This window comes from Anguilla anguilla, chromosome 8 (assembly GCF_013347855.1).
Source record: "Anguilla anguilla isolate fAngAng1 chromosome 8, fAngAng1.pri, whole genome shotgun sequence".
Lineage (NCBI taxonomy): Eukaryota > Metazoa > Chordata > Actinopteri > Anguilliformes > Anguillidae > Anguilla > Anguilla anguilla.
In genome coordinates, this window is record NC_049208.1 from 51,778,480 (window position 1) to 51,802,345 (window position 23,866).

The 23,866-nt window shown below is 40.9% G+C and overlaps 3 protein-coding genes and 1 long non-coding RNA gene across 5 annotated transcripts in view; 1 reads left to right on the forward strand and 3 right to left on the reverse strand.

The window, feature by feature from the left end:
* Window positions 1-1,238: 1,238 nt before the first annotated feature.
* Window positions 1,239-5,883, reverse strand: LOC118234303 (stathmin-like). 2 transcript variants are annotated; one of them, XM_035430746.1, is made up of 5 exons: window positions 5,534-5,883; window positions 3,135-3,172; window positions 2,617-2,780; window positions 1,884-2,075; window positions 1,239-1,736 (listed from the first exon to the last, which is right to left on the reverse strand). In XM_035430746.1, the coding sequence occupies exons 2-5, from the start codon at window positions 3,145-3,147 to the stop codon at window positions 1,677-1,679; spliced, it is 429 nt and encodes a 142-aa protein (XP_035286637.1). In that variant the 5' UTR covers window positions 3,148-3,172; window positions 5,534-5,883; the 3' UTR covers window positions 1,239-1,676. The 2 variants fall into 2 exon arrangements, with proteins under 2 accessions (XP_035286637.1, XP_035286636.1); XM_035430745.1 differs by lacking the exon at window positions 5,534-5,883 and adding an exon at window positions 3,989-5,326.
* A 4,365-nt stretch (window positions 5,884-10,248) lies between these two features.
* On the reverse strand, window positions 10,249-16,145 carry LOC118234304 (stathmin-like). The gene is made up of 5 exons (XM_035430747.1): window positions 16,035-16,145; window positions 14,224-14,267; window positions 13,465-13,637; window positions 11,764-11,955; window positions 10,249-11,053 (listed from the first exon to the last, which is right to left on the reverse strand). Exons 2-5 carry the CDS (start codon window positions 14,237-14,239, stop codon window positions 10,994-10,996), a joined length of 441 nt encoding a protein of 146 aa, XP_035286638.1. The 5' UTR covers window positions 14,240-14,267; window positions 16,035-16,145; the 3' UTR covers window positions 10,249-10,993.
* A 72-nt stretch (window positions 16,146-16,217) lies between these two features.
* LOC118234308 overlaps window positions 16,218-23,866 on the forward strand; it is a 25,162-nt gene continuing 17,513 nt past the window's right edge. Inside the window, exons 1-2 of the long non-coding RNA XR_004766647.1 lie at window positions 16,218-16,504; window positions 16,985-17,086. This is a non-coding gene — a long non-coding RNA (uncharacterized LOC118234308). The remainder of the gene's footprint in view (window positions 16,505-16,984; window positions 17,087-23,866) is intronic.
* The window catches only part of LOC118234305 (cAMP-dependent protein kinase inhibitor beta-like), an 18,021-nt gene continuing 16,506 nt past the window's right edge, over window positions 22,352-23,866 (reverse strand). The window contains exon 3 of the mRNA XM_035430748.1: window positions 22,352-23,866. This exon is cut by the window's right edge and continues 1,089 nt beyond it. The gene's annotated coding sequence lies outside the window, so the exon portion shown is untranslated.

Genomic DNA, 23,866 nt, shown 5'->3' on the forward strand with positions numbered 1-23,866 from the left:
CCCCTTTGGGACGGTTCTGCCGCAGCCTGAGGTGAACAAGACAGCCGTTGCTTCCCGACCAAGTCCGGTGCGAGTTACAGACTTCATATTTCATAACATCCATTTTTCATAAGGCGGCGTTTCCTCTGAATTATGCCACAGGCGTCCCGAAGCCTGCGCTCGCATCGCGAGGAGCTCGCTTACGCTGTGGAATGAACGCAAAATGCGAATGTGGCTCTGGAACCTACCGGAAGGCGGTCTTGATCTGACCCTCACCTCCCACCGTGTGCTGTTCCCCTCACAGGAACCCTGAAATATTTGAACTCATCGGTACAAAAATATTGACAGGGCAAGACAATGTTCTTCCCTAACCAATTTGAGGAGGAAATGTTTGTTGTGTCTTTTTTTGGCTCAAATATTTTTTTTCCTCCAGACCCAACATGATCTATAGACAAACAGAGACATTTTTTCAATTTCATTCAGTCCAAAAGCGTGACAAGAGAAAAGACGGCTCCTGCTCAGCGTGAATACACCGGCAAATGAGAACTACCGTACGTGTCATGGAAGGCAGTGTCGTCCTTGACGTATGGCTTAATATACTCAGCTAGAGATAGTGCCTCACTGTTCTCTGTGACAGACTAGGGGCAATTCATATGGAACAGAATCAGTCACCAATGGGTTGACAATTACAGCAATACAGCATTTTCCCTTTTACAATGCCGCCCCCTAGTGGTAATTTTACATAAAACAGCCCAGAGATCGTATTAATTCAGCCGTTATCCGCTCTGACAGTTGCACAGCGAGGAGAGGTCAATACTGCCCCCTGCAGGCAATTCTGTGAAGTTGCAACTTTTATGACAGAAGTGTTATTATTGTAGTCAGTTGTGCTGAACGGTACTGACTGCCATTAAGTGTGGAGTTCTCAGAAATTGAACAGGTCAGATAAGATTTATTATTTGCACTTCAGTAAGAGCTAACTGTAAAAATATTTTTATGCGGTTCAGACCAAGCAGTTATCCATCCAAGGGCAAAAAAAAGTATTTCAGCGGCATTTAGTGTGTTCAGGTTATCACATCCACAGGAAAGATTCCAAAGTAATTATTGGGTAAAATAATCTGTTGTAAACCCCCAAACCCAATTAAATTGTGTACAGATCATGTCTCAACCCCCCGCCCCCCCCCCCTACCCAACACAACCACGCACACACACACACACACACACACACACATACACAAACACACACATAACGTCCACAAAGGAATCAGCAGAGTGGAATATTTAATCATGACATAGCTGTAACATACTGGAATTTACAGTACAGCGAATTCAAAATAGATACCCTGTGCCACTTTATTCAGCTCTAGTACCAACTTGCACCCTGCAATGGATAAGGTTAAGAACGCTTTCTCATGGATAAAAGTTGTGAAAATTTCAAAAAGGCTCAAACGCTCAAACGACAGCTGGCAAACAACAAGAAAACTGCTGCAACGTGACAAGTAAAATCTACACTGACAAACCTTCTTGAGCATACTGGGAGACAAGGAAGACAATTCACTAAATCCTCCTTTTCTGGCAAGTTCTGCAGCGAACAAAACCAAGACGAAGAAATACTGGCCATGAAAAAAAAGGGGGGGGGGGGGCTATTTGGAAATTTAAAAAGAACTCATATTTCAACCCCCCCCAGAACAATTTACAGTTCATCTCTGTTCTTCGTCTTTGTTTTCTCTGTTCCGTCGAACCTCTTCCAGTTTTTTATCCTGAAAGACAGAGACACCAGCGCAAGGCTGTAAATATACGACTGAAGTGCACCTCAAATCAAAGCTGCGCCACAGGAATACAATTGCGTTTACCATTAAAGCGCACAGAGCAAATGGAAGACGTCGCCCCCGACCGCCGTTACCCACCTTCTCCTTGAACTTGTCGTTCATGGCCTGCATGCGCGCGGTGCGGTTCTCCTTGTTGGCCTCCATCTTCTGGTTGAGCTTCTCCTCCGCCATTTTGCTGAAGTTGCTGCTCTCCTCCATGGCCTTCTGCTGCACCTCCTTCTCGTGCTCGCGCTTGTCGGCCAGGTGCTTCAGGACCTCGGCTTCGTGGGACTTGTCGTTGTGGGGGGGGGGGGGGGGAATAAAAGTGCAGGCGGGCACATGTACGCAAACTGAAGCCTACTCGACACATCGGGGGACACCATTAAGCAATTCAGTACATCACACTCATAGCACTTCACAGAAAAACAGAAGGGAAATTGGGCAGAAACCAGGCCTGAACCCCCAAAAATCAGAGGCGTGCAGACATTTTGAGGGGCAGGGGCTCAAGCCAAGATAAAAGCCGACACTGGCACATTACCTCATGCCCCCGTTGCCCTATCATCTGGCATTTTAGTTTTATAATGACTACAACGATTTAATTAGGTTTAATAACAGTAATCATGATCATAACAATAACAGCAGCAACAACACAACAATAATAATAATAATAACAATAATAATTTTTATTTATTTGGTCCAGAGGGGCATTTCAGCCAAGGAGGACAAAGGGCCACAAACAAGCAAACAGAGACGCAAACAAGCCCTGTTCTCTTTAAAAGGTTAGGAACGAGGCATACAATTTGGCGAACTGCGCTTGGGTCGGATGGGGTACCTTGCGCCTCTCCTCAGCTGCCTCCAGCTTCCTCTGGATCTCCTCCAGAGACAGGTCCTTCTTCTTGGGGGTGGACAGGGGGAAGTCTCCCCTTGAGGAGGGGCTCAGGATGACCTCGAAGGCCTGGCCTGAGGGGCGCCTGTCCAGCTCCTTCACCTGAATACCTGCGGGTCAAAGCTCTGCAGGTCATCGACCTGACCTAGCACAGGTAGCGTGACTCCTTCAGGGAGCACACTCCTTAGTTTCATTCACTTATATCACTGCATTTATTTAAATAATGTTAAGTACACACTCAGTCCAATAAACATGAGCACTTATTTACAGTTTGTCTGAATTGCCCCTTGAGCTGACTTTTTCTGCATCGCGGTTATCCCTGACCTATATGAATATGAATGAATGAATATGAATTAATCTAAACCACCCAAATCACAAGGTAGCTTACAAACAAAGAAAAGAGAAGACCACTGTAGGCTTCAGAACCAATTCTGAAAAAGACTGATGCTGTGAAATTTGCTTACCATTAGTTGCCATTTTAGATGACTGACGGTCGGAGTGCCTTTAAGAAACAGAGTTCAGATAAATGTAAGTTACATTACAATGGACGAGAAAAACAACTTTCAACCGTATCTGAAGACTTAAACCGTATAAAGTTTGTGACCTCTTTGAAAAGTACTATCCAACGCCGCCTCCGGGACTAAGTAGGTACCGATGTATGACGTTCTTGCTTTCGCCAGCCTACTTCAGCTAGTCTAATGAACTTAGTTTGATTGTGACCTATGCCGGGGGAATCATAATTGACGAAAATACTACACCGTTTGTTTCGCTTTCATCGAACATCACTTAAATTTCGCAATTGGTCCGAAGTAGGTAAACATTTACCTGTATTAACCTCTGTGTAGCCTAGCTGCAACTTGCTAATTTTATGTGCTTGCTAGATAATTTGAGGCTCGCGGGTTTTGCTTTCTCTCACCAGAGTTTAGCAACCGCCTTTCAGCTAACGTTAGCTAGCCTACAAAACGAACGATAGTTGGTAGCTACGAACTTGACGGTCAGTGCGGCCTGTAGTCTAGGAGGCTGTCAAAGAAAAATTAAAAAAAACGAGCTTTATTTTAAATTCATTCAAACGGATTAGCATTATAAATTATTACGTCGCGGAAATCTGGCAAGTAAAATTGGTCTGTAGTTTGTTTATTACTTCGCTAGCTTCTTAATTCAATGTATAATATTTGTCAAACAGCTAACGTTAAGTGTAAATTACTGGCCGGATTCCCACCCATTTATTATCACCGTAAGTTGCTTACCTACATTCGCAATAATAAAACATTGCTAGTTTCTTAAATAATAATAATAATAATAATAATAATAAATAAACCTTGGTGCTGATGCTCGTTTCTTCTCAAGCAGCCTTTTCCGCGCCAAATTCTCTCTTTCCTTCAGTCTCTGCAGTTCGTGCAAAAGGTATGAAAGTAACATAGGCCTACCGTTGTCATAGTTACTATGGCCAATTGACCTTCCCTGATGTGCATTATGTAGACTAGTTTTTACTATAGTACAATAAAACCGGAGGCAACATAAAATAAATGGTGTTTTTTTATTTCCCCATGTTTGCTCATATAACTAGTTATCTCATTAAAATAGCTGCACAGCTGAAATAAGCAATTCTTCGTTTAAGTGCATCAATATAACACCCTCCCCCCTCAGTGTTCAAATATGGATAATTCTTTATGAACTCGAAAACTGGTGGAGCTATCGTATTGATTATGACTAATTGATAAACCAAAAATCCATCAAACTGTATAGTGTGAATGACAGCAGTGTAGCGCCACCTATTGGGGAATTCGTGAAGTATTCGTCTTTCATGACCACGGAGGAGTGCCCTGCCTTTTTTATTCTAATGCTTTAGGACTGTCAACAAATTGCATCCACTCCTTAAATTTGTCTTCCAAAATCCAGTTTATAGCACTAATAATATTAGAGCCCCAAAATCACAAACCATCCCGTGGTGGTCTGCACAAGAAATATTATTTCCTAGTATCCACTCAAAATAAAACTTGCAAGGGGGAAAATGGCATATTAAAGATGTAACTCCTTAATTTAAAACAACATTTAAAGTTGAAGTTTGACAGCTTGTTAGTTACAATTTGGGTTTCAGTTGAAAAGTTCATTCAAACGATTTAGCAAAGAATGTTCTTTTCATTCGACAGCCATTTTGTTTCGGGGGATTTACTAAACCAGAATAATTAAAATTTATGAAATGTATAATCCAATAGTAATGAGAACAGCACACTGTGGCTATGGAGTTTTTTTCTTAATGAGAAAATTAATGAAATTAAGACCAGAGGCAAGGTGCTGTAATTACAAGCATGCTTGTGGGTGAACCAGGGCTGTCAGGTGAAAAACGGTGAAGATTCTAGGGGCACAGATAAATAAAAAAATTGAAAAAGATCTATTTGTTTTATTAAAAAAAGGGGGCCCAGAGTAATATTCTGTCAGGGGGCCCAGAATAGCTATGCCCCTGGGGTGTACACTACCACAATGACAAGGCTGCTTGTTAATGGTCATTCAACTTGACTGCTGACCCCATGCAGGCAAGATCTCTATACAATGCAGTGAAAAAGGATTCCCCCGCCCCAATTTCCTCAATTATTGCATATTTTGTCACACTGAATGGTTTCAGATCATTAGACAAAGAGTAATATTAGACCTGAGTAAACACAAAAAACTTTTTTTTAAATGATTATCTTAATGATGAAAGTTATCAAACACCCCTATCACCCATGTGAAAAAATGCACCTTAATTACTCAATCAATCAATTAACCAAATGTAAGTGATAATTAGATTCAGCTGATTGAACACAGCCATGCTTGATTGTGGTGAAAGCTGTTGAATCTAAATGACACTCATATTGAACCTTGCCTTCAGAGTTGAGTAGTTGCCACAGTTTCAACAAGCTCATTATGCCCAAATCAAAGGAAATTCCAGAAGAGATGAAAAAGAATCAGTCTGGAAAGAGTTACACATCCATTTTTTAAGGCTCTGGGACTCCACTGAACCACAGTGAGATGTTATCTCCAAATCGAGAACACTTTGAAGTGGTTATTAGTGAATCTTCCCAAGAGTAGCCGGCCTGCCAAAATATCTCCAAGGGCACAGCGACAACTCATCCAGGAAATCACAAAAGATCCCAGAAGGACATCCAACGAACTGCAGGTGACTCTCTCCTCAGCTAAGGTCAGTGTTCATGACTCCCCTATAAGAGGCTGTGCAAAAATGGGATTCATGGGAGAGTAGCAAGGCAGAAACCACTGCTAACCAGAAGAAACGTCAATGCTCGTCTCACATTTGCAAAAAAGCACCTGGATGATCCCCAAGCCTTTTGGGATGTTTTTGGTCATTTGTAATAAGACATTTGGTAATTTGAATTTGTCCTAATATAGGCCTATTTCACAAGATGGCGACCAAAACCGGATGTAGGGATACTTTGTTTCCGGTTACCGTTGCTACGGACGCAAGTCCATTTCTGACAGCGAAAAATTGAGCCTAAACAGCGACGTGTGTTCTCACAGTCCCTGATAGCTCTGCCAACGTTCACTGTCCGATGTTATCCGCATTGTCGAAGCATTGCCAGTGAACGTTAAGCGGTCTAAACTGGACAAGGGCTATAAATTCTTTTTTGAGAAGTTTATATTCGGTTATGAAGGTAAGTATAACGTTAGCTCTGGTTCACCAGAAAGCTAAATAGCTAGCTTGCTAACCACATCAAGTTAGCCGATTAAAGAGATGTTGCACTTCGACATAAATTCTTTTCTGGAGGCGACTTCATTGTGTTTTCGTAGCGTGAAGCAACATCTGCTGTCCGTTAACAGCGTCTCTGTTCCTCTCGGTTGTCCCGAAAATGAATGAATAGGGAGCCTGACAACTGTGAGGAAAAGCGATTCTGTTAACATTGACGGTCAACAGGGGAGGCAAATGCTATGTAAGTACAATGTTAGGCTCCACAAAATGACTTATGTTATTATACCGAAGTGAAATATCTCTGAACTAAGTTTTGTACTACCGTTACTATTTTGTGGCATGCTGTTTGTGCTGTACTTGTTCTAATAAAGATTTATATTGCTTGTCAGATCGCCTGTGTAATGGTGTTCAGTTCACTACCGAGCTGTTTGTTTTCATCGCTGATAAAAACTACCCACACATTTTTAAATCAGCTGATATATCTTAAGTAGGCTTGTCGCGATGTCCGTCAATACATTTTGTAATTGCAATTAACAACTAAAATAAACGTGCATCTGCAGTTTCAACATTGAATATCCAGATATGTGCTTGCTAACAAGCTAGCTGGCTAAAACGTAATTTGCTAATCATAACATAACATATAGCTCGCTAACTGATTTTATGACATTCCAAGTTCCAGCGCACACCAAACTACGGAGGAAGAGGTCTGCATGCTATTTCGCCGAGGCTTCTATGAAACTCTCGCTGGTTAAGAGATTATTTTCTATTTCTCTAGCTCTTTGGGCCATTCCCTGTGAAATTTGGTGCCCCTACTTGAAAGGTCCTAATACCAAGAAAATAAGGACCCCTTAATGAAGTCCGAATTATTGCCTAATTCAAATTTTAATTATTTAACGTTTTTGTTTGCTTATCCTTGATTGTACTGTCAAATTTTACTGATGCTAATGTTAAACTTGTTTTTCTCACTCAGTAGCCCATGAAGGAAAAAAAAAGAAATTATTAAAAAAATAAAAACGGATGTCTTGTGATATGCCTGATTATAAACCGAGTTATATATATATTCAGAATTGTAATTTATATATTCAGAATTGAAGTTATATATTCGGAAATTGAATTTATATATTCGGGAATTGTACTTATATATCCAGAATTGAATTTATATATTCAGAATTGTAATTTATATATTCAGAATTGAAGTTATATATTCGGAAATTGAATTTATATATATTCGGGAATTGTACTTATATATCCAGAATTGAAGTTATATATTCGGAAATTGAATTTATATATTCGGGAATTGTACTTATATATCCAGAATTGAATTTATATATTCAGAATTGTAATTTATATATTCAGAATTGAAGTTATATATTCGGAAATTTAATTTATATATTCGGGAATTGTACTTATATATCCAGAATTGAATTTATATATTCAGAATTGTAATTTATATATTCAGAATTGAAGTTATATATTCGGAAATTGAATTTATATATATTCGGGAATTGTACTTATATATCCAGAATTGAAGTTATATATTCGGAAATTGAATTTATATATTCGGGAATTGTACTTATATATCCAGAATTGAATTTATATATTCAGAATTGTAATTTATATATTCAGAATTGAAGTTATATATTCGGAAATTGAATTTATATATATTCGGGAATTGTACTTATATATCCAGAATTGAAGTTATATATTCGGAAATTTAATTTATATATTCGGGAATTGTACTTATATATCCAGAATTGAATTTATATATTCAGAAATTGGTTATATAATCAAGACAACATTGTCAAAAACGCGTTTGGAAACACTGTCATTGCTCATTTCAAACTGAAAGAGGAAACGCATCTAGCTAGCTAACTTAGCCAAGCACCTCAAACACCGACATCGCGAGTTATTCAGAGTTTAAGCAGCTCATCTGTACTCTTTGCGCGCTTTGGAGAAGTGCCTCAGGTTGTAAACAGGAGCAGGGAAACGTTCGCCTGGTTGAGAGCCTCGGCGAAATAGCATGCAGACCTCTTCCTCCGTAGTTTGGTGTGCGCTGGAACTTGGAATGTCATAAAATCAGTTAGCGAGCTATATGTTATGATTAGCAAATTACATTTTAGACAGATAGCTTGTTAGCAAGCACATATTTGGATATTCAATGTTGAAACTGCAGATGCACGTTTATTTTAGTTGTTAATTGTAATTACAAAATGTATTGACGGACATCGCGACAAGCCTACTTAAGATATATCAGCTGATTTAAAAATGTGTGGGTAGTTTTTATCAGCGATGAAAACAAACAGCTCGGTAGTGAACTGAACACCATTACACAGGCGATCTGACAAGCAATATAAATCTTTATTAGAACAAGTACAGCACAAACAGCATGCCACAAAATAGTAACGGTAGTACAAAACTTAGTTCAGAGATATTTCACTTCGGTATAATAAGTAATTTTGTGGAGCCTAACATTGTACTTACATAGCATTTGCCTCCCCTGTTGACCGTCAATGTTAACAGAATCGCTTTTCCTCACAGTTGTCAGGCTCCCTATTCATTCATTTTCGGGACAACCAAGAGGAACAGAGACGCTGTTAACGGACAGCAGATGTTGCTTCACGCTACGAAAACACAATGGAGTCGCCTCCAGAAAAGAATTTGTTATGTCGAAGTGAAACATCTCTTTAATCGGCTAACTTGATGTGGTTAGCAAGCTAGCTATTTAGCTTTCTTGTGAACCAGAGCTAACGTTATACTTACCTTCATAACCGAATATAAACTTCTCAAAAAATAATTTATAGCCCTTGTCCAGTTTAGACCGCTTAACGTTCACTGGCAATGCTTCGACAATGCGGATAACATCGGACAGTGAACTTTGGCAGAGCTATCAGGGACTGTGAGAACACACGTCGCTGTTTAGGCTCAATTTTTCGCTGTCAGAAATGGACTTGCGTCCGTAGCAACGGTAACCGGAAACAAAGTATCCCTACATCCGGTTTTGGTCGCCATCTTGTGAAATAGGCCTATTGTAGCTTGTTTTTCTTCGTAGTTTGGCTTGGCATAAGTTAGGTCAGAATAGTGTTCACTGTGTCAACTAAACTGTGTTCTTGGCTAGAATAGCTGTACGAAGTGAGTATCGTATCTTATTGAACCTGTGTTTTGTAGTTGTCCATGACCATGAGATGCACTTTTGTACGTCGCGTTATATATTAAGTTTTTATTGGTTCTGCTTTGAAATCTCTTGCTTATTCTTTGCTTATTCCATTTTTAGTGTTTTGTTTGTTTCCTATTAGTGTAACAAATTTCAGCTTCTGACCTCATTTACGTATACAGGGGAAAAGGCACCACAACACCGCTTTTACCAACACAGACTGCACTTTAGCTTGACCACACTGGCACACAAACCAGTGAGTTTTCCTACCGACACATTACACCGCCCACAACAGGAGAACTGCAGTAGCAGGGATCACAGGTGCAACACATCTTGCGTCAACCGGTAACACGCTGGGGCTTTGTGAGTACATACAGTAGCACAGCCATAGCAGGAATCGTGGTGACTTTTGCCCACTCTACCGCTAGCCTAGCCAAGTATGCCCAATCACTGTGGGCACAGGATTAGTGGGGTAATAATATAGCTCAGGCTATAACTGGAGACATGTAGGGCTCAGCCTGCAATCATGGTGTCACCCCTTAATAACTGAACCACTTGGAAGCTAAGTGGTCAATCCTTAGAAACACTCAATCACATAAGCCTTATGTCACGTCCAATTAGAGCTCATTTTTAGGGAATAAATTTGTATACGGTTGCTATTTGTTAAGAGAACCATTTTTACTTACCAGATTCTTCCGAAATGGGATTAAAACATTCACATGAAATGTTTCACAAAAACAACGCATGGTTTTTAAAATTTTTATTTGCATTTTTTTAGTACACGGGATAAGCCAACTAGTGATCCACAAATTTGCCACAAAGTGTATTGCCATTGCATTTGTTGTGTTCTCACGGCTGCAGGGAAGCTTTCCGGGGAAACTTCACGGGCAAAGTCATGTGCTTAAATGCTTTGATGCTGAACCCCTTACTCCCCTACCCCCTGCATGCACACACGCCCCCCCCACCCCCCCACAGAAAAGGAAAAAGAAAAAGTACTGGCAGAGTAGTTAGCAGAGCAGAACATTTATCATATATCACAACATAGCTGTAACATACTTTACTGTAAAGTCAAAATACATATCCTGTGCTACTTTATTTAGCTCTAGTATCATATTACCAACTTGCACTGTGTATTAGATAAGGTTAAGGATCAATGCATAGTAACATGCTTTCTCACGGGTGTAAGGACTGATAATTTAAAGGAAGGTCAAATGCTGCAATTTGACAAATCGGCAAACAGGAAAACTGATGCAACGCGACAAGCAAAACCCACAAGACGAATCATCTTGAGCATACTCAAAAACAGGGGAAAAACAAAAGAGGAAATTCATTTGATCTTTGTTTCCTTCCAAGGACAGCAGTGAAACAAAACCAAAAAATAAAAAACAAAATCAATACTGACCATAGAATGGAAGGGAAAAAAGAGAGAGAACTCCTCTTTGGAAATGTAAAAAAGCCCATATATACCCCCGCACTCCCCAATGTACAGTTCAGTTCTCCTCTTCGTCTTTGTTCTCTTTGTTCCGTCGGACCTCTTCCAGTTTTTTATCCTGAAACGGAGCAAAACCAACGCAAGGCTGTCACATACGACTGAACTGAACCCCTAGATCAAAGCCTACTTCACCGGAAAGTTAGCATCTGTAATGGTGTCAAACATTTTAAAAATATTTTTACCAATTTTTTTTTTTAATTCTTTCTTCCCGTTTGGAGGGCATAACTGTATCTTGTGAATCCATCCTGTTACTATGACGACCAGCATCATTTCCATAGAGACCCCCCAGCTGAGCCGTGCAACACCTCATGCTCAAATGGTGTGGGAAGACTGCAAGAGCCTGTCTAACTAGAGGAACCGCTCCTGCCGTAAAGAGTCCACTAGACTCTCAGGCGTCAGGCGTGTCACTGTGTTAAGAACGAGCTGTTCATCAGGATGCAAACCCCCAGGAGGGCAGTTGCAGCATTTAATTTTCCAAGAATTTTGCAACTGCTTCAAACGGTTGCATATTTTTTGTACTTTTTTATTTATTTAAACAAGACCAGGTCAAAACCTAGTATATGGCTGGACCGTGTATGGGTGTGCGAAACTGTGGCCAATTTGTTACAGGGATAGTCAGTGGTAGTGTCTATACGACCAATGGTGTAACTTCATCGCTCACTCAGTCACAGACATTCGCCTTTGTAGGGCTGGCCCCTGCCGTTGCGGTCCAGCCAAAAAGGCACAGAGGGTTGGAGACGGACATCCCGCCCGACCGCTGTTACCCACCTTCTCCTTGAACTTGTCGTTCATGGCCTGCATGCGCGCGGTGCGGTTCTCCTTGTTGGCCTCCATCTTCTGGTTGAGCTTCTCCTCCGCCATTTTGCTGAAGTTGCTGCTCTCCTCCATGGCCTTCTGCTGCACCTCCTTCTCGTGCTCGCGCTTGTCGGCCAGGTGCTTCAGGACCTCGGCTTCGTGGGACTTGTCGTGGGGAGAAGGCAAAAAAATAAAATAAAATAAAATAAAAAACAAACAAATAAAAGAACATGGTTACAAGAACCATCCATCAGCTGGAGAGACATTCCCAGCAACATACACTCTCAGCAGCGAGTTAAAAGCAAACAAACGAATCTTGGAGCATTATAATCAGATAAATGCCATTAAATGCACTTCAAGTATTTGAGACAGTACATTACATCCTGCAGGGGCATCAATATCCAGTAGTGGTCCAGCAACCGCCAGCCACATACGCATGGGCTTAAGAGCACATTTGAAGGAATTGGTGACCAGTATGTAGAATAGGCACAGTTTGTTAAAGCTGCGTTAATTGTATCCTCTCTGAGAGCTTTTGGAGCCGGTGCCAGTGATACTGCTGTGGGATGGTAAGAGGTCCACGCCTGTCTGTCAGGCCGATTAGAGGGTACGTACCAGTTGTTTATATCTGTCCATCATCCTGTTATTGAGGTTTGAAAGCACGGGGAAACCCCTTACAAATTAACTTCCTTAAATGTGGCTGATGACGTGACTCCTGTTGAACGGCCACTTTAACAGAATTAAAAGGTTCACGTTGAGAATGACGTTTAGTTACGGTATTGTTTGTGAACGGCAAAACTGCAAAGGCTTTGGCATTGAAGGATTAGAATCGACCTGACTCAATTAAAGAGACTGCATTCAACAGCCTCCGGGGTGACACATCCAAAAGCGTCTAAGACAAAGCGCTGCTCCTTTCCGCAGGGATGTAGCACGGCGTCTGGAACGAAATCTCGACTACGCCAGGGCCGACCTTCCATGAGACCAGAGCAGGAAACCAATACGTATTTGACCCAGGTCTGCTGACTGCTCGAGTCAGACACCTGCAGTCCACCCGCGTTCCCCTTCGGTGGACTGAACGGAGACGGGCGGGTGCAACACACACGTTCTATTCCGCAGCAAGAGCAGCAGGACGCTACAGTTATAGGACAGGTCTGCTATTCCAAATAGCGGGACGCGCAATTGGTTGCAGGTCTGGGCAATATGTCGATATTATATCGGTATCGTGATATGAGACTACATATCGTCTGGGATTTTGTATATCGTAATATCGTGATATGGCATAAGTGTTGTCTTTTCCTGGTATTAAAGGCAGCATTACAGTAAAGCGATGTAATTTTCTGAACTTACCTGACTGTTCTAGCTGTTCTATTATTTGCCTTTACCCACTTAGTTATTGCATAGGCGTTACTGATGATTATTTATCAAAAATCTCATTGTGTAATTTTGCGAAAGTACCAATAGCCATCTCCATAATATCATCACAATATCGATATCGAGGCATTTGGTCAAAAATATAGTGATATTTGATTTTGTCCATATCATCCAGCTCTAATTGGTTGCGTCAATAAGTTGTGGCCTACAAGCCGCCACGGGCCTTGCCCGCCTGCTCTACCCAAAAATGGTGAGGGGGAAGGCTGAACGGAGAGACGACAAGCCGTCCCGGGCCGGATGGGGTACCTTGCGCCTCTCCTCGGCTGCCTCCAGCTTCCTCTGGATCTCCTCCAGAGACAGGTCCTTCTTCTTGGGGGTGGACAGGGGGAAGTCTCCCCTGGCCTCCTGAGAGGACGGGTTCAGGATGACCTCGAAGGCCTGGCCTGAGGCACGTTTGTCCAGCTCCTTCACCTGGATATCTGCGGGTCAAAAAAAACAAGTCGGAGGCCGTTAAAATTTGAAAAAAAAAAAAAAAATTAAATTAAATAAAATTAAAGAAAAAAACAAAAATAAACTTCCAGCATTCATATTGACAGAAAAATGGTGAGCACTGTTGTGCTAAATGGCCTGTTCTCGTCATTATGTTAGGTTATGTTGTGTTGCATGTGTGCATATAACATAACATATCTTATTTGGGTACTTGGCTTAATTTCTTCAAGTTTCATTTCATTTCATCATTCTAAACTGAAGTGCACACTAATTCCAACATGTATGGGCATGTGTTTAGTTGCTTTGATATTTATTTTGATCATTAGTTTGTATTCCCCTTTAAGCCGCCTTTTTGTCCCTATCTTGCTCATATTCAGTAGCTTACTACAGTGAATCACAAGGTAGCTAGCAAGCAGACAAAATGAACAAGTCCAAACAATGGTACAGTCTGCAGAAGCACAGATTTAATATCTCTTCTGTTCTGCTTTGTTTGCTAGCACATGCCAATATTCCTTGTGCGTGCAGATATTACCCTTCTGACAAAATTCTGTAATGTAAAAAAAAAAGTGTTCTTACCTTCGGGTGTAGCCATTTTAGAAGACTGAAGATAGTCAAAGTGCCTTGAAAAAGAAAGTAGAGACATTTACAATGAAAAGGTTCTCAGACAAACGAAATGAATTTACCCAACCCTTTGTCAGGGCCGAACACATCCCTTCCACTGTTCTATCAGCGCCCTCTTGTGTACATTTATTTAAATGGTCAGAAAGAAGCATCTCCCTTCTAGAACAGTTCTGCTGAACTAGATAGCTGGAAACTGTGACAAAACATCGCCTATATCAATGCAACCGCGACACCTTTCGGCAAATGAAATAATTCGCAGCATGACGACGTTACAAACACCACCCGCGTCCGTCGGATGAGTGGCTAGACACTACATTGAAAAGACGCGAATCGTGTTCGTCAATACAGTAATTTAAAAAAATTAATACATCTTAAATGCTAAACCAAAAAATATTGCAAGCTTTACTTTGGGTGAGAGAACACTGCTTATCTGCGTGAGTCTGAGTGATTGCTGTGTAATCTTAATTAATAACTGCATTTGCATCCAGGCACTTAAAACCTGTAATTAACTGACACGCGTTTAGCCTTGTGTGGCTGGGGTGGGGACAGCGATGACACTACTACTAGGTAGTTTTATGGCTAGTCATCTTCTGTCAGACTGCATCCCTTGCTTTTAGAGCTCAGCAAGAACACGGTATGCGCCTTTGTTTTGTGTAAGAAGTCAAGCAGCCGAAAACAAAGACCAGCCCAGACGGCTCCACCTGCAATTCAAACCATCCAAAATAACCACCAAGCTGATTTAGACAACGTCAACTCGATGGTCAATCGTGTATGAACGTCAAATAACTGATGCTGTTTAGAAAGTTATATTTTTAAATTTATTTGTACATCATACGACTCTAAGCCTTTCAAAGCCAGCTCGAAAAATCCAGCTAATCGAGTAAATTGCCTATCCTCTCGCTAATACTGATAACGATTAACGTTATCGTTTCGGTCGATCCAGCCAGCTCTAGCTCAACGAGGCACATTGAATTATCAGTCGTTACCCAGAACATGGTACAAATTGTACAAATCGTTAGCTACCGACAGTTACATTTACATTTGCTATCCAACGACTGACAATATAAAACGCCAGTTTCCCTGAAACGTGCACAAAATTGTGGTTCATGCATACTATCCATTTTTGATATTAATTAAATGTAAAATAGCTATATTATGCAGCTAATTAAATAAAGACAGTGTGCCTAGCAGCAAACAATGGTTTTGAATTCAATGATCACACCCAAAATTGACTAGACAGTCATCTGGTTAACGGTACAGCTGGTCAGCTAACGTTATCGAGAAAGCCGAAGACGCTTAGACTAGGGCTGTTTTTCTCTCCAGACCAGCCGAGATGAGCACCCGCCTTTTACTAGCTAGCTGGTAAACAAGCTGCTAGTTAGTTGGCTATGTGTAGAATGCGCTGTCACTAGTCTAGATGCTACATGATGCTTTGAGAAATCGTTGGAAGTGAAAACACCGTTAAGAATTCCTTCTGAATAATTGTTAAATTATAAATTAAGTAAAAAAAGATTTAGATAGAAACATACAATAGATACAAACAACAAAAGTGTATAAAGGGGTGGCTCTATCAAATACTGATTTTCGTTTATCATAGCTAACGTTGCCAAAGAGCAAGACATTCCCGATCAAATATTACAAATGACACCTAATAAATAGCACACGCAAGAAAATACTGACTACTATGTTATTTTTCACGCCTACATTTCACAATGAACCTTTTAACAAGATGGCTAGTTGCTCAAAGAAAAAAAAGTCACACCCACCTTAGTGGTGATGCTCTCGCAAGGCAAGTCGGTTACCGCGCCTAGTTCTCTCTATGCCTCAGCCTCTGCGGTTCGCGCAAAAAAGGACCAAAGCGGCTACGTCATTTCTGTTGCTGGGGCCCTATTGGCCAACTGTCAAACAGGTGCCCAAGCATGGCTTCCCTCTGATTAGGGGAATTGTAGTTTTTAACCAAATAATCCATTAAACCATCAAAACAAAAACCACGAGGCTAACAATGACATTTTTTTTTCCACTTTTGATCATGTACCTAACGTGAATTGACTGGTTGAATACATTTCGTCGATCGAATGATTGTACAATGTAAAACCATTCGATGGACATTTTAATTGCAAGCTGTATCTATTGAGAAAAGGAGCACGGTGCCGTGGCCATCCCTTTATGATTGCAAACTTCCACATCTCCTATTGTCTGTATTTTGCTGATGTTTTCTAATAACGCAGCTCTAACGGTTGGTCTCGAGTCGAATGCAATATTAATGCAATATTTAAAATAAAAAAAATCCAAAATAGCCTAGGCTATGTCAAAACCAAATGAAAAGTCGTCAAAATATGCGTTAACCAACATCAATTAATTCATTTACATCATACATGTAAGAATGTATTGTAACGGCATATTTCGACAACGTGCGTTTTATTTCGACAACACGCAGTTGCTAATTGTGAATAGCCTTTTTGCCATATAAGGGCTAGAAGCAATATTAGGTGTTGAATAATGTGGCATTAGTTGGTGGGAAATAGCCTACATCCCGTTATAGGGTTTTGTCGCAACAACGGTTTCTGTCAGATTTGTATTACGTGTGCTGAATTAGTAGTAATGAAGAAGAATGTTGGCTTATTCGCCCGTCTGTGTTGCGTCTCAGGGAAATACTGTCCCCGTCATGGGGTTACATCGGGCCTCTCAGTATTTAGAGATGTGTATTACTTTACAGCTTTACATGTAAGACGACAATGGAAGAACTGTGTTTGCAACACTCACTCACTGCACGTGCTGACATGGACAAACGGCTCCGACGAAATACAGTTTACAACAGGTAAGAAAAACTAACACTCTTTATACCTTATCATATTTACAACTGCAAACAGTGATATATGAGATATCATTTAAGCCTGTTACAGGTTGTTGCATTTGGTATGTGCATTTGAGTTTAAGCCAAACCCATATTTGGCAGTAATTCTTGGCAAGAGAGATTTTTAATGGTCAGCACGCCAAGACTTATTAAATGCATTATCCGATAATACACAATTCAAAATGGAATTAACAACATAAGACCACGGATCTACAACTATAGAGAATATTGAGAATGTTAATGAGTGAGAACAACTGTGATTAATGCCTGGGGTCTGGCGGCTGTAATTACAAGCTTTTCTGCGCGTGTGTGAGCGCGACATTTTCACGTAACGACAACAAGACAGTGCTCCGATCATGTGACTTGTCTATTGAGAGCCAGTAAGTTAGAGGTTCTGTCTCTGTTCTTGCTTAGGCCTACTGCCCGTAGAAGTGTTTTTGTTTTCAAATAATGTCTTCACAACAGTATAATTAGTCACAAATATAGTCAAAAAGTAATCTGTGCTGTTAGGTAATTTTCAATATCTAGTTTGTTTGTTTTTATTTGAAAAAAAATTGAATGATTGAGGGGAAAAAAAAAAAATACTGAAAAAATAAAAATACTGAATCTCTTTCACAAGGAGGCCCTGGACCCTACAGGTCAATTGCAGTGTGCTTAGCTGGAGTTTAAACCGCAGGTTTAAATCACTAGTCCACAGCATTACAAGTAGCTGTGGAATAAGGATTAGCTGTTTCAGTTCCAATTCTGTCATCTTTCAAAAGCATTTTTTATGCAGCCATTTTGCATTTCCATGTGCTCTAAAATGTCTAACTACAGTGAGCTCCATAATGTTTGGGACAAAGACATATTTTTTCTTGACTTGGCTGTGCACTTCACAATTTTAGATCTGTAATCAAACAATGCACGTGACATTAAAGAGCAGATTCTCAGCTTTTTTTAAAGGGTTATTCTAATGCTTCATACATAGCCCCATTTCAGGGTCCAATAAAGTTTGGGACAAATGGCTTCACAGGCGTTTATGATTAGTTAGCTATGGTTCGGTTGTTTCTTTAGCGCAAGTATAAGAAAGCTTTCAGTCTTGATTCTAGGCCTTTGATTGCCTTTGGAGTCTGTTATCGGTGTTTGTCAACATGAGGATCATATTTGAGCCAAAGAACTCACCAGTGCTCTCTTTCTTCTTAATGATGTTCCTATCAGTTGGTTTTAGTAGGCCAAAGGTTTGGCCTATATCTCTTGACAGTTTTTTTTTTTGTTTGTTTATTTTTTGTCATATTTCTCAGCCTCATAATTCTTCTTAGACTTTCACTGACGCAACACAAAATATTAATCGTTTGATTGCATATCAAAAATTACAGGAGTACAGAACCAAATCAAGAAAAAATATGGCTTTGTCTCAAACAGTATTGCGCTCACTGTATATGCAATGCATACTGTAAGGCTTCCTCTGGGACTGCAGTGGATGCCCTTGAGGGATTGTGTTAACATGACTGCCTTTTTCCAAACAACAGCTACCATTAGTGCTACTTTATCAGTAGGTAGGATTACACGCGGAAGTAAATATATGCTGACGGACAATGGCCAATAAACACAGTTGCCAGATTTGTTTCATTGCCAAACGGTGTATGTGACAACTATGATGTGCGAAGGATGCCCTAGGAAGCATCCAGTCATGAGACACCGTCATTTCACCTACTTAAAAAAAATGGATTATTAGGCTAGTAGATCCCATTTTGGCTCAAATCATGGACTCAAATTTCAAATCAGATTTATTTGCTTGAAAATTTTATTACGATTTCCACATACATACATACATACATACATGAGAAACTCTGTTAGGGTTCTCGTACAAGTGGAAAAATACAAATGTGTCAGACGTGGGGAGAATGTTTATGAAAAGGTGACTGTTGCTCCAGCGCTGGACCGTTGTTTTGGCAGCTGTCCGCTTCAAACGCCACAATAGATAATCAGAGATCGGCTGCCAAGACTCCATTCACGTTATGGCTGCAGCTAGCAACAAAACGGGCATTTACCACCGCGACAAAGGGAGAAAGGAGAATCCGTTTGAGAGAGCTGTGCCGATGGCCCCGCCCCCGCGGACTTGAAAGCCGTCCTTTCAGCGCCTGTTCTTCAGGTCTGCTGTTTAAGCAAGCTTCCCCAGGGGCGCACTGACCCAAGCTAGGACGGATGGCAGTTTTTTTTTTTTTTAAATCTCTTAAATTCCGTGCATTCATAACCTGATTCAAATGGCTCTTTTTCTGTCGTTGTTTTTGTTGCTAATTCTGAATTTTAAGGGCAAATATACTAGCCATCTGCTGTCATCATGCCTCTAGTGAAGGTAAATCATTTTTGGTCTAGGTGAGAACCCTATCGATTTCTGTGGAAGCACATCCATTCTCAAAAATGAGAATTTCCCACACTGCAACAGGACCTGTGTTCTAACTGTTGAAAGCAGTTTGCCAGCCAAGAGTGAAACAGGTGGAGAAACTGGGGGGTGGGGGTGGGTTTGGGGGGGGGGGGGGAGTGGGGGAGGGGCGACATTACAGTTGCTGAATCAGGACTAGTTACCATCACAGTGCCCCACAAGGGAGGATGATGTCATGGCCTAGCTGCAGGGGGCAGGATAGACAAACAAAGGGAGAAGGGAGAGAAGTAAACCATGGCAACAGCTCTCAAAGGACGAAAGAGCAGGAGAACATTTGAATGATGAATCATTCAGCCAATCTACTATTATACATTTTTTCTTTTATTCTGCACATACAATGCATAAAAAACAGCACTAATTCAAATGCAGAAATATAAAATATATAATAATATAAAATATAAACATATATAGAATTCTGATAAAATACAACACACCACCACGTGATAATGATTTATTTATTTTTTTTAGATATCCATAAAAGGAGCATATTAAGATTATTGCCGACTTTGTTACTCACTTCCTCTGTGTTCTGTTTAGTCGTAAGGACTTTAATAAGTATCTTTCATGAGATGCTTGAACATACACAAATAAGTGTGGGGGTTGTGAGTACCTTCCCAGACTTGTTTTAATTCTGCTTTCTACATCTGATTTAGCGATTATCTGAGACAGGTAACGCAAGCCTGTGAGCTTGAGCTCTTCAGATTAATTCCTCTATCGTCACCAAAAACACTCAGTACCAGAGTTATTGGTGTGAATGTTCAGGTGCCGTTATTCCCAGATCCACTGTCACCACCCAGCTGATGCTGTAGGTGGGGAGTGCGGTATTTTACAGAGCCATCCCTGGGTCAGCGGTGTGGGGCGGTGGGCACACCTGCCTCGGGGGGGCTCGGATCCAAGGTAGGCCCCTTCAGGTGTCACCTGGACCAAGGAAGCGGGAAGCTCGAGAAAGTTTAATGACCTGCCGTAAATATGCCAGAAGGCTCACAGAGCTTCGGTAAAAATTTTTTAAAAATCTCACGTGACAACATTTATTATTCCTTAAACAGAAATCATGTTACTTGAGTGAACATTTTCGGAGTTTTAAAGTTAATTGTTCTCAAAGTAGGCCTATATGGTTGATACCTGAAACACGTCTTGTGGCCCATCTTCTTATATATTATTGTGTGATGTCCAGAACTGGTTGTAGTATTCTAATTTATTACAGCATTGTATAATGTGAACATAGCCCACCCTAATTTATTTCTATATATCTACGGAATTCTATTTGCCATTTTACTACCTTTGCACAATGGCAGTGTCTATATAGACTCCAGACTCCGATTAGTATCTCGACGAACATCCCTCCAGAGAATGGGCGTGGCTGTTGTGTTAGCATGGTTCACCGGAGGGATTTGAAGGACTGCTCCGCCCACTCTGATAACCTGAAATAAAAAATAAAAAAATCCTCGCAGGAGATCTGCCAAGGATGCCGTGCTGAAACGGTCAGAAACACAGGCCTCTGCGATTTCAAAAGGAATGAGCAGATACAAACTGAGAGACGCCTCATGCTAGTCACGTGATTCCGGACCGACTCTGCTCAGGGCTCTGTCAGTGATGTCACCCACATAGCGTGTTCTATTCTTGTGGTTCTAGGCAGTGCGTTTTCTGTAGCATGAGTTCGGACTGTGGGGAAAGGGTGAGGTCACCACGACACGTGTTAATATTTAATCAGCGAGTGCCAGTGAGTGTATGTATTAACTCCACCCCCACCACATATAGCAGGGACCCCATCTATTTATACATTTATACAGCATCTGGGCTATGTGAGCAGGCATATTATACTAAAATGTCCTTTTTTTCATTTTCTCTTTCTTTACATTGCCTGATCTCTCATGTTCTCATGTAGCCATTTCATTATCACAAGAGGTGTTCTCAGCCAGTTTGCCTGATTAAATAAATACAAGACAGAATGGGTGTTTTTTCTTTTTTTTTTTTGGTTATGGAGTCCTGTTTGAATATGAAAAAAATGTCACCCTTTTTTTCTGTTGTTTTATTTAACAGTGAAACATTTGCTTATATATCTGTGAGACTGCACATATCTGTGAGAGTACATATTAGGAAGTCTAAACAAATCTAAATAAATTGGGTGGATAATGGCCTAGTTGTCTTTCCTAATTGTCGAATAGAAGTGGCTGTCTGTTGTATGTTTTTGTGATCTGTAGTGAACTTTATGAAGCAGTAAAAGGTGATTCTTTTCTTTACAGCAGTTTGGAAGAGGGTGTTTTCTGCTTGATAATTCTTCTCTATTCTCTGGCCTGCCCCACCTCCCCCACTGGTCTGCCAGTCAATATGGGATAGAAGGAATTACATTTTTTTTAAAACATGCTATTTTTATATGAGAGTTTGGTTGAATGGCTGAGAGGAAGTCAGTTTGACTCACACCCATGTTACTGTTGTGGCTCCTTTGTCCTTTTGTGTGACAAAGCGGCAGCCACTGTCGCTCGCCTGGCAAATGTTGATAAACAAGGGAATGTCGCCACCTAGTGGTCAGCCTGTGGCTGCACTAGTTTACTACGTGCAACAGCTGCAACGCAGGGCTTCTGTGACATTATGTATCAATTGCCAGATGTTATTGGTCGGATTGCAAACCTGACAATTTGACAAGAACAGAAAACATTGCTGCAGACTGTTCTCCTTATCACAGAAACAATCATTTAACCATTATTAACCATTATACAAAGTGAAAGGGCTGAACAGTCCTCTTCCTAGTAGTCAAGAGTTTGATTTCTAAATGCTGTGCTTGGGTCAAAAAGCAGAAACACAGAACGCATTTTGAGCCCTGTGGATTTATTACGGTGGTTACAGTAGATCACATGACAGATTCTACACAATCACATACATGTACTGTATGATACCTGCATACCAGCAAAACAGACACAATGTTCTCTCGTTCATCTTGGCAACTTAACTTCAAGTTTTACACTGAACACCGTGCAGTCAATGCACTGTTCTGTGCTCCTATTGTAGCTCTGTGTCGTCTTATTTCGGCACAGTATATATATTAGTATATGTAACCCAATAAAACATCTCTCATTCATTTGGGAAATATGTACAGCACCGTTGTTTTAAGCATTAGCTATACATACAAATAAGATTTCATGGATTGACCGTATTACAGTCTGGTACTTTAAAATTTCCCTGTATAAGATGTTGTGTTCGTAAAACAGCATGTGTGATTTGTTCACTTGTGTATATCAAGTAACCAGGGCCGGCCCGTGGCATAAATGGTCTATGCGGTTGTTTAGGGCCACAACCGGGGCCACACGACCACGAGGGGGGCGGGGGGGGGGGCACACGATCCAATGTTTATATAAGGTAAACAATGTTATTTTCGTAATTGCGTTATTCATCCCCTATCGCGGAACTAGCGATCGGGAATGAATAATGCTCGACAAAATCCAAGCTCGCAACCCCCCCGCCCCCAACGCAGCCCACAGATTTTGTTTAGGGCCACCAAAATCCTAGGGCCGGCCCTGGAAGTAATACTGATACCTCAGACCAATCTTGACGCATCATGTAAATATAAAATACACATATTTACATTCATGGGTGCGATAAAATCAAACAGACGATGGTCCAATGCGGAGTGAGTGGTGAATTGTCACTCCACATTCATTTCGCACACTGATGCTCTTCAGATTGAGAAAGAGTCACATGACAGACCAGTGGCCATATGGTTCTAACGCAGTCTTGCTCTGTGTACAGAATTAATGGTGTTCCGTGCCTTTAAGAATTTGAAGTATATTATGCATTATTTGAAGAACCACGGCAAGTGTAACACCTAGGACGGAAATATTTCAGACCACGCTGTGCCCTTCGTCGTAAGATAACCAGTCCCTCGCCGCAGAATGAAGTCTTAACTCTTGGTGATGTTTTCAGATCTGTTAATAAACAGACACACCCCCTGTAACGATCTCCACCTGTGCTGATATTTCCCAACATGATGGCTGCTGTGCTGCTCTCTGCAGGCTATTATGTCTGTTTACGAAGTCAAAAAAACACCTCTACAGCTGCTTATGTTTTCATTCACTGCGTCACATCAAATACGCATTGTTGTGATGCTGGACGTTTGCATGTCCAGGTGTCGATTCAAGTGTTGTTCGTAGTTGTCGAAAAGAGGACTCATAGAAAAAAGTGTACCCACTGTGTACGTCTTAAAATCGCACCTGTGGATTTATACCGAAAGACTGAAGATAAAATAAATGAATTGTGCGTGCTGTTCTCTAGAATCGGAAAACTTTTTGAGCGGTCATTTGTGATATTACCATCATTAATGGTGAAGA

Excerpts from the sequence above, each read along its gene's own strand:
- LOC118234304 (XM_035430747.1), bottom strand. Across the intron at positions 11,956-13,464 it reads CAGCCGAGGAGAGGCGCAAG|TCCCACGAAGCCGAGGTCCT; the intron begins GTACCCCATCCG and ends CCCCACGACAAG. Across the intron at positions 11,054-11,763 it reads ACGACAAGTTCAAGGAGAAG|GATAAAAAACTGGAAGAGGT; the intron begins GTGGGTAACAGC and ends GCTCCGTTTCAG.
- LOC118234303 (XM_035430745.1), bottom strand. The coding sequence starts at position 4,089 with ATGTTACTTTCATACCTTTTGCACGAACTGCAGAGACTGAAGGAAAGA. Across the intron at positions 3,173-3,988 it reads AAACGAGCATCAGCACCAAG|GCACTCCGACCGTCAGTCAT; the intron begins GTTTATTTATTA and ends TGTTTCTTAAAG. Across the intron at positions 2,781-3,134 it reads ATCTAAAATGGCAACTAATG|GTATTCAGGTGAAGGAGCTG; the intron begins GTAAGCAAATTT and ends TTTGACCCGCAG.